At 39.8% G+C, this 10,020-nt stretch overlaps 2 protein-coding genes across 2 annotated transcripts in view; one reads left to right on the top strand and one right to left on the bottom strand.

Moving 5' to 3' along the window:
* Positions 1–671: 671 nt before the first annotated feature.
* On the bottom strand, positions 672–7,628 carry LOC109636203 (uncharacterized). Its single transcript, XM_069514804.1, has 3 exons — positions 7,595–7,628; positions 3,643–4,187; positions 672–907 (listed from the first exon to the last, which is right to left on the bottom strand). Exons 2-3 carry the CDS (start codon positions 4,179–4,181, stop codon positions 769–771), a joined length of 678 nt encoding a protein of 225 aa, XP_069370905.1. The 5' UTR covers positions 4,182–4,187; positions 7,595–7,628; the 3' UTR covers positions 672–768.
* baalcb (BAALC binder of MAP3K1 and KLF4 b) overlaps positions 4,081–10,020 on the top strand; it is a 64,840-nt gene continuing 58,900 nt past the window's right edge. The window contains exon 1 of the mRNA XM_069514806.1: positions 4,081–4,206. The gene's annotated coding sequence lies outside the window, so the exon portion shown is untranslated. The remainder of the gene's footprint in view (positions 4,207–10,020) is intronic.

Below are 10,020 nucleotides of genomic sequence, written 5' to 3'. Positions count from 1 at the left end.
CACATTTTATGGTTAAATATATCAACACATTCCTTCTCATGACTCATCTCAGGGTTAAAGAGAAAATAGTGATGAGTATTGGCACTTTATCTGACTTTTTAAAATCCAACAAATACACAGTGTGCATATTCAGAGTTGCTTATAGTCTTATATTTAATTCTTCCTGAGGACAGGAGCCGTCTCATCATTTATACAATCGTGTCCATCAACCACAGGTATAGTTTGCACAGTTTCCTCCAAACACAGATATCCTTGACCCTGTGGTTTTCTTGTTTTGTTGTTGCAAAAACAAAACCCCCATTGAAACACACTCGTCATCTTAAGCATATCCCGACCTCCATCCTCAACCTTGAACCAGATGGCCGACCCATAGCTTCCTCTGGAGAAGACTAACAGTCATTATGTTTGCTCTCTGAAGGCCAATCTGGTTTGATCCATAAACACATTTAACTTTGCTCAAAGCTGCAGTCACATACTGCTGCCATGTTTGACCTCAGGAATAAACCTGGATGGAAAATAATTGGGTGGATTTTATGGGTTATAAGCTTCTGTGAAATAAAATAAAAAAAATCCACCTTCTTTTCTTTCTGTAGAATCTTAAACTTGATGAAATGGCCAACCTTGACAAATCATTGTATCTCAGTGTTGCAAAATAACTTATAAAATTGCAGGAAGGTTTATTTTCAGTTTATTGAGTCTCACACAGGATATCAAATGTCATCCAGAAAGTTAGAGGACGAAATGTTTTAAAGCCGTGTCAACACTTCCTTAGCGATGGATTTTGATGATGTCTTTTAACTGCTGGGTGAATGAGGCTTGCAGGGCCTGCGATGAGATCTCCAGCCTGTTGGCGATGTCTGCTGCAGCACGTAACATGTCCTCGAAAGCTGAGGTCTCTTCTCTGATTCTGCTCCGGACGAACAAAGACACAGGTCACCAGGTGGAGAGAAAGGGAGCAAGGCACAGGGTCAGAAGTGCAGAAAGAGAGCTGAGGATGATTTATACATTATAAGAGGAGTGAGTAGCTTCTAAAGCTGTCAAGTTATGTTGTCCTGTCCATTTGTTGGCTGGTTTGTTTAGATTTTTGTAAACAGGATTACGCAAAAAACATTGGATGCAATAGGCAGATTTCCATGAAACTTGCTGGAAGGATGTCGTATTTGTCAGGGAACTTTGGTGAGGCTCCAAATTGGGAGGCAGATCCAGGAATTTATTTCACTTTCTTTAACATTAAGGCATTTTTCAACATTGAATTTGATTTTTCAGAGAACTGGAAAGGCTCAGAGTGTATACCTCTGCCAAGGCTCAACCAGATTTAAATTCACTCGATTTGGATTTTTACTTGGATTTGCACCAAATTGCGCACATTCGTAAATATTACTCCCTACACGTGGGTGTTTTTTTATCACGATGGATGAAGAAAAATGCCCCATCTTATAATGTTAATCTATAACTCCTAGATCCACCCCTAAATCGCATGCTTATGAAAATTTTGCTTAGCTTTTTTCCAACTCATATCACATCCTTATATTAGGTTTCGTAACAATCTGCCTGTTTTTGTGTAACCTTGCTCACAAACAACCAAACTAAGAAACAAACAGATGGGTGAAAACATAACCTCCTTAGTGATGGTAATCATTTATGGATCTTAATGAAAAAAACCTGGCATGTTTAGGGGCAGCTACAGTTTGAAATGTTTATTGCAGCAGAACATTAGAGTTTAGTTTATTGGCTCCGACTTTATCACTTCCCCAGATATTATGCAGTCTGATGAGCAGATATCTTTAACTACCTGTCGGAGCTCACAGGTGGATGCTGGGGGGGTGGAGGGGCTGAATCGACAGGCAGTCATACTGATGCAGGGCAGCAGAGACGTTGACAAGCAAACGGAGAGATAGGAAATCCTTGCAAAGGACAAATTGGGAGGGTGTGTATGACAGAGGGTTGTGGAGAATGAGGCATCTCACATGATTAGAGTGCTGCAGCTTGCAAGCATCACGTAATTTATGAGTGTCTGGGATTTGGTGCAGATTCAAATAAAAATCTGGATCGGGTGAGTTTCATAAGGAGGCTGTTGGGCTTTGGCGGAGGTATGAGCTCTCCTGAGTGCCCTACTAGATATATAATGGGGAAAAGGAAATTACAGAATTATATATAATTATGAAAAAAATCACAAACATGTATCAGGCAACAAGAATGAAAGTTTGAGATATTTTGTAAACAAAAAAACCATTTAGTGCCATGTAATGAAATATCTGTATTTGTGGACACAAATGGTCCCAAGGTCATTTATTGAAATTGCAAATGAATGTTTCTGCCTCAGACGCTTCAGCCTTGTTTCAAGGGCACAGCACTGCAATTCATGTGAATTTTCAAATTCAGATATATTCCTCTCCAGGGCCACAACTAATACTGAGTTTTTATTAAAAGTTAATATGTTGATTGTTAAAATGTCAGAAAATGATGGAGTGGTTATCACACATCCCTGGAACCTGAGGAGAATTTGTCATGATTCTGGTGTCGTAATCTTTTTGAGGAGACTGTTGGGATGCGGACCCGAAGTTCTGTGTTTGGAACCAGCTGGATTTGTGTTTGTGTTATATGGCCTTTTTATGTTGTAGACTTTTGATTGTCTTTGCTGGATCTTTTGTTGGGTTTATGGATTTTGGCATTTTGGATTTTTAGTTTGCACTTTGAGTTTATAACTTCCTGTTTTATTCTGTAGTCACCACTGTCTCTTGTTTCAGAGCACTTCACTTCCTGTCTCTGTCTGGTTTCCCTCCCTTTGAGATTACCTGGCTGAGATGTCAGCTGTGTGTCTTCCTCTTGGTCTTGTCAGTTCTTCTGTGTGTGAACCAGCAGAATCTTCCCAGTGTTCATTCCTTGTGTGTATTTGACCTAACTCTATCTCTTGACCATCCCTCTACCTGTGTGTTTTTGGAAACCTTTGCCGGATCTTGCGGCCTCCCTGTTCACCAAACCTGTAAGTCAAATTAAACACTCTGCATTGAACCATACTTGTTTGGACTCAGCATCCAGGTCCATGTTTGTTACCAGTCCTGATAAAAGCAGCAAAAAGAAGGAGAAGAGAAGTGTGTGACTTTATATGTGCACCATGTACCTGTGCAATACTGTATTTGTGGACACAGATGGTCCTTAGGACACTATGCAACTGAAACTACCTCTGCCACTGCTGCATTTAGTCGATATATTACATTTTTGAATGAATTTGAAAGAAAAGGAATTTAGGCTATAACTAGAGTGTAGATACATCTATCAAGGCCCAAAGGTCCCCTAGCAATATTAAGGAAAAATAAAGAAAAAATCCCCGGATCAGCTTTCCTGACCTATATCACATCCTTCCACCAAGTTTAGGAGCAATGTGTCCAACATCTTTTGTGTAATCTTGTTTAAAAACAAACCAAAAACCGAACGGGTGAAACCATGACTTACTTAATATATAAATAATATAGAATTGAGAAAAGCAGCAAATCCCTCTATTTAGTTTTAGAAAGTAGCTGTAATGTATCCATATAAAATAAAAAATACCAATCAACTGCTGATCCTTTTTAGCTCCTCTTTACATTTCAGCCATCAACTTCATGAAGCTTGACACAAACATGTTTTTTTTCCTGCACTCACTTCTGCATCCCAGTGAGGGCGTCCAACGTGTCTCCCATCAGCTGCTTCTCCAGATCTTCCTCAGCCTTCTCCACCACCTCGTGACACCTCTTGTGTTCCTCCTGGGTGCCGGCAATGTTCTCCTCGATCACGTCCTCGTACCTCTGATCTCCCACCTCTGCCCCCACGAACTGTGCCAAGTTCTCCATTACCGCCTCATTCCCGTGCTGGATGGCCTGTAGATAGGCCAGCTCCTCTCTCTGAGCCTTCGGCCGTCGCGCCAAAGCAGCGTTGGTGCTGAAGTAGAGGGAGCACCTGTCCGGTTGGGGCTCGTGGTGCAGCGTGGGAGATGATGATGGAAATGCTACTAATGTGTGAGAGTCATGATTGTTTTCCATCCTCACAGACTCGTCACCGGCTGCCTGCGACGTGTCGTTGGTGGACATTATGGCAGGATCAACGTCAAAGCCTGAACCCCAGTCAACATCCCCACTTTGGCAGAGTGTCGGGGTTGCCATGGACAACCAAGCCAAGATTAAGGGCATCCAACAGCGCCACATGGTGACCTGGAAGAAAGAGGAAGAGGTGAGTAGCATGGAAAAAACGTATCATGACCTTTTTGTGTAGATTGAAGTAGACATCTTAGCGTTCTGGTTTAGCAAAGACAGTCAAAATATGTAAATTGTGGAATTGCCAATAAACCGACCCTGCATGTCTTTTGACTGTGAGTACCTGTAGTAAACCCTCAACCCCATCGCTGGTGCTAACCACTGCACCACTGTGCCGCCACCATGCCTTTCAGTAACATCTTCTACAGAAGTTGATCTTAAATAATTTGTTTCTTAAATGAAAGTGACACTGACAGTTAAACTGCAGAAGTTTGCTGTAATAGCAACTTACAGTTTATCAGTAAACATTTCCTGTTCCTTGAGCCACTTTTCTTTAAAGCTTTCTTCTTTGTGAATTCTCCAGAAAAAGGTATTTACCCTGGCCAAGGGTTAGGGGTTTTTTGCCCCTTAAAAGAACTGAATGGATTACCATGAAACTTGGCAGAAGAATGTGTTATGGGTCAGGCAAGAACCCATTATATTTTGGTCTGTTTTCTCACGGAATAACTCTTGGAAAGAATCAGGCATGAGTTTCTGAAATTTGGTGAAGCTTGATGGGATTTAAGGGGATTATTGGGTCTTGGCGGAGCTATGCCCTCTACTGAGTGCTAGTTTCACAGTATTTGAGTCAGATCTAAAAACAAGTTTCTCAGTGACATTAGTTTGATGTTTAACTTCCAGGCTGTTCAGTCACACCTCATTCATATCATGTCATGAAGAAGTATCCTCAGATTTTAAAGTTAAATCTTTAATCCTGAACTTTGGCGCCTGAATTTCACCAACCACCACTCAAGTCTTGAAATTAATTTGAATCAGTTTCAATTATTAATGAGGTGGAGAGTTTAGATCACTTGTTTTTGTTTTCAAGGTATTATATAATTCTGTGGTATTTGAAGTTATTTGATTCTAAGGTCATTCTTCCATAGAAATCAACATGATGTCATTGCACTTTTCAACCCTGTCCTGTGTCTTTTCAAGCTCTCAGTTTTATAACACTGGTGATTTAAAAGTGTTGCAGAAAGTTGTGTACTGCTTGAGTTGTGGCTGTATACTGGAGAATGTCTCCCGCTCTGTGGCTTGGTCATAGGTCTGTGGATGAGTTGTGTCATGCTCGGGCTGTAAACACTGACACCCCTGTACAGCAGCGTTGCTTGTGTTGTTTCTTTGTAACTGGCAGGTTGTCTTGCGATCTGTCACATCTGTTCACCTCATAAATCCTGACAACACATGAGCGGAGCAGCTTTTGCAAAATTTCATCTCAAAGGTTTTGTTTTTCTGTTCCTCAAAGAAAACGATCCCTCCTCTGTCACTTTAATTTCACTGTACTGCAGACTCCCCAGTCATGCATCTGTATTTAAACCAGGCACCAGGCCTGGGAGGTGGAGGTACACTGCAGAGCTTTTTCTGCTGTCGGAGCAAATTCGTTTTCAAACTATTTCAACCTCTCACAGCTCAACTGAAAATCTGAGTTGGTGGGATTGAACATATTCTGTTGAGAAACAGAATGATTGCCCAATCACGCTCGCCACAAGAACTAGAACGGACACCGTAAAATTGTCCATTTATTTTAAGATGAGTTGTGGTGTGAACCAAACTCATAAAACGGCCAACTGTCGGCTGCTCTCTCTCTCTCTCCATCACTCCCTCTGTTTCTGATGACTTTAAATGGTGACCTCACATATGTTACAGCAGCTGTGAGGAGAGAAATGTTCAAACCAACAACCAATGATATTAGGGTCATTTTGTTTTAGTGAAATGTGTATTGTCACCATAGACTTTATATAAAGATGGACGATGGGACAACTCCCAAAAAAGTGAAGCCAAATCATCCTGATCGCCCCCTGGTGGCTGGCTCCGGTATAGGTGACAAATTACGTCTTTATCCTCAACAATACTCAAAGAGTTGTTACTGGAGAGCTGGTGAAGGGCACGTTCCAAAAACTTTGAATGGCTCTCAAGTTATACTGTTCTTGTTTGGACGTTGATGAATGAAAACCTTCCACTCTCTCAGCCTAATGACAGAATACAGCCAAATGGAAATTCATCTCACATTTTAACTTCTCTGTGTTCAATTATCATGGCGGCAGTAAAAAGGCACAAGTCAGAGGACATCCAGTGACATTAATTCAGTGTCTAACGGCCCTGTTAACTGGAGGAACACATGCTCCTCTGCAGATCACTGATTGGCAGGAGCAGTTGCCTTTGTCTTTGGAAAATGTCTGCAGACTTTCCACGCTGGCTTCCTCTGCTTTGGTTGAAACAGTGTTGCGTTAGACTCTCTGTGGTCCGTCGTGCCCTTTTTTGGCTTCACTCTGACGGCTCTCGTCAAGTGTTTTTTACAGCTGACGTTTTTTCTTTTGGCTTAAAATAGCGCGGCTGCAAGAAGGAAAGAAGCCACATACAGTATGTCCTCTTAGTAATCTCTGAAAAGAAGAGACTACATCCTTGTGTAGCGGATCTTCTTTGAGAAGATAATTGAACATATATTCTTTATTTTAAATCAATTTTCCAACAATTGTTCTCAGTTTGATGCCCTGAACAACATCAAGAAACAATTTGAACATTTTCATATCACCATCCCTGGTTTTACTTCTAATACATTTTAATATACTATCAATAATTGCCCCACCTTGATTAAAATAAACTCCAATAATCTTCCAAATATTTTCTTGATTAAGTCATTATTTAAAAGAAAATATCTGAAAAAGTGCTGGTTTTGTACAACAATAGTCCAAAACTGGATACAATTCAATCTATAATCATAAAAGACAGATCAATCAGGCCATACTAATGGATTCATTATCTGTGTTCCATAATAAATGAGTTATATAAAGAGTAAAACTATTTAGATGTCATGTGTAGACCTTGATATTCTTCCTCAGCTGCTCCTAGTGTTTGCTCTGTGGCTGCAGCTCGGCCTTGTGGTCCCTTGTGCCTGATCTGGTGAGTTTCACAGGTGTTGCAACACGCTACCACTTCAACGTTGCCATGACAACAAAGTTTTTTGGGTAATAAGTCAAAAGAGCAAAGACCGGCCTCATAGGTTTAGTGTTTACAGACAGGTAAGTATATAATATATATATGTAATTAGATAAGTACAGTGGAGACATACATCATATAGAAACTGTACATTATATCTAAAAACACCAAAAAACAATAATTCACATAAACAGCAGTGTTTTAAAACCACCCTAATAACATAAATAACTTAAATTCCCCTATATGTGAACTCAGATTAGATTTTTCTTCTTTTCAACAGTGATAAAGTTTCATTTTCACGTTTATACTTCACCATAACTGAAAGTTTCATAAATGAAAAAACAAACTTACCCAACTCCAATGATTTTTCACTGCCCACTTCCTACCTTTTTGTAACCCGACTCAAACGACTCAGGGACAACTTTTCACAGGCACAGGGAACAAATACTCACTCAGTTTCCTTCTTCTTCATTTAAGGGGAGAAAAGAAATGCAGACACACACACACACACAGTTAAGGTTTGGCAGGAAGCGTGGTCGCCTGTGTGCCCCTCTCTGTTGATGAGAGAGGAGGGTGGTGAGGAGGAGGGGATGTTTGCAGAAAAAGGCTGAAGCTGAATGATTTCTTTCTTTGCGGTGGAGAGAGAGGGGCTGGAAGAGAGGAGGGGGTGAGGACGGAGTGTAATCTGCTTCACATCTGTGGGCTGTGGTGGGGGACAGAGGAAGCATGGGGTATGGTGAGGGGGGGGGGGGGGGGGGGGGGGGGGGGTGTTATGACCATGCTGAATTCACATTTCCTATACTTTAGGAATAGTTCCATTTAATTGTGTCTGGACTCTGCACTTAGGTAATTTAATACGTGGAAGAAAATACAAAAGCTGCTTCCAAAGCAAGACAGTAGTGAAAGAAAAACTTTGTCCATTTCCAGGTTATAAGGTTGACAAAGATCCAATAATGTAGTTTGATCTAATTTTATTCATTATGTTTTCTTGGAACCACAAAATACTTAAACGCTGGTGTTAAGATCTCACAGTTCTTTCCTCCTAAATTATTATTTAAACTAACTTTGGATTAGAAATGTTCTAAATTCAGTTCGGTGATCCTTCGAAAACTGTGCATTTGAATATGGTCTGTTATCTGCTCCAAGGGGATTACGTCTTCATCTGCATTGGTCTGCTGGCTCGCAGGATTCTGCAAAAAAAAAAAAAAACAATGAAACAAATTTCTACCAAATTCATTTTAGTGATCTTGTAAAAAATGTTGCATTTGAATTTGGAGGCTTATTTGAAGCTAGTACTTTGTTGCCATTTATAATAATTGTTCCCAAAATGCCACTGCATTGAGGGTATAATTATCACGTCCTCTGTTTGCACGACTATGATGTAAAACAAATGTAGAAGACATCAGGAAATAGATGAAAACCAACTAGTACATCCATGAAACGAACATGAAATAAGAATCAGATGTTTCACTGTAAATCAACAGGCAAAAACAAGGATTGTTAATTTAATAAGTACATTGAAGAGAAATGTATTTTTTCAGCTCTGTTTGAAGATCACTTGTAGCTGAAAAGCCCAAATTCTGAAGGAAAGAAAAAGGGGGAAACCTTCTTGTTGGATAAACCACATGATTCAAACCACTCAACACTGTAAAGGGGTTGAGATTTGAGAGCCGAGTGTTTCGACTCTCGTGAATCTTTACAACCTTGTGTTTTCACACGATACCACTTTGCGTGTCAGATATTTATGTGTATGCCAGCAGAGGTGAAATCCCAGCTGTGTCGCTCTGTGCAGGAAAGCAAACGCGGAGACATGCAGAGATTTCCAGTGAAATGTACTTTGTGGAATTTAAATCAAAATCAATCAGTGATGACAGATACTGGAAAAGCAGGGATCAGGTTAAAACACTGTAAATGAAATAAAATACTTCTCATCTTCAACAGCCTTCAGTACACGCGCTTTACTTGTTATTGCATCATATTGGTCTATGCAAAGAAAATTGTGGGAAAATGACCATGATTAAAGTTGATTTGTGCAAAACGGCCATAAAAGACCAAACTAAAACTTAAGTACTTCCACTACAGGGTGTATTTAACGCCAAGTATAAATGTCATCTTTCTAACTTTGCTGTCCACACCTCACAGATGCTCTTGTGTCTTCAGTGCTAAATAAGCTAATAATCAACAGATTATGAAAAGATGATATCCAGAATAACGCCAGGGGCAGGTGGGCTCGCTGACAGGAAAAGAAAATATATATTTTCATCTCTTAATCTTGGATGTACAGATCCATGATGGCTGATGGCAAACAGTAATCCACAAGAGATCTCTGATTTTTATCGAACCCTTATCAAAAACCAAGCCGTAACAACACTGACAGCTCTCATGAACATTTTATCGAATCGAGGAAGAGGATTATAGATATTTTACTTCATGGATGATCAGATATCTGATCAAATATATCACTTTCAGAACTGATGTTTTTTAAAGGACACTGTATTTATTTTTTGAGTTTTCTTTGCCCTTTTAGAGTGCTTTGAATACCAAATACACACTGTTGTTATGGTTCGCTTGTGTTTGGACCAAACCAAGTGCAGAACACATGAAATTATACAGAATGATGGGTAATTTACTTATTGGCCAGTAGACTGTTCCAAAATGTTTATGTTAAAGGTTTCATGGGTTTCTGATTTTAATTTATTCTCTTTTCTATGAAAAACTCTTTGTGCTTAAACTTGAAAAGTGCTATCTAAATAAAATGTGACATTATTATACAATAAGCATTATTAGTTGACAAATGTAAATGATAACCAAT

Source organism: Paralichthys olivaceus, chromosome 19 (assembly GCF_024713975.1).
Source record: "Paralichthys olivaceus isolate ysfri-2021 chromosome 19, ASM2471397v2, whole genome shotgun sequence".
NCBI lineage: Eukaryota > Metazoa > Chordata > Actinopteri > Pleuronectiformes > Paralichthyidae > Paralichthys > Paralichthys olivaceus.
The sequence above is the reverse complement of the archived record's forward strand: the minus strand, read 5'-3'. Positions and strand labels throughout refer to the sequence as shown.

Bases quoted from the DNA above. Each gene is read 5' to 3' on its own strand.
- LOC109636203 (XM_069514804.1), bottom strand. From the start codon at position 4,181: ATGTGGCGCTGTTGGATGCCCTTAATCTTGGCTTGGTTGTCCATGGCA. The intron at 908-3,642 runs GTGAGTGCAGGA...CGTCCGGAGCAG, and splicing joins GCCCTCACTGGGATGCAGAA to AATCAGAGAAGAGACCTCAG.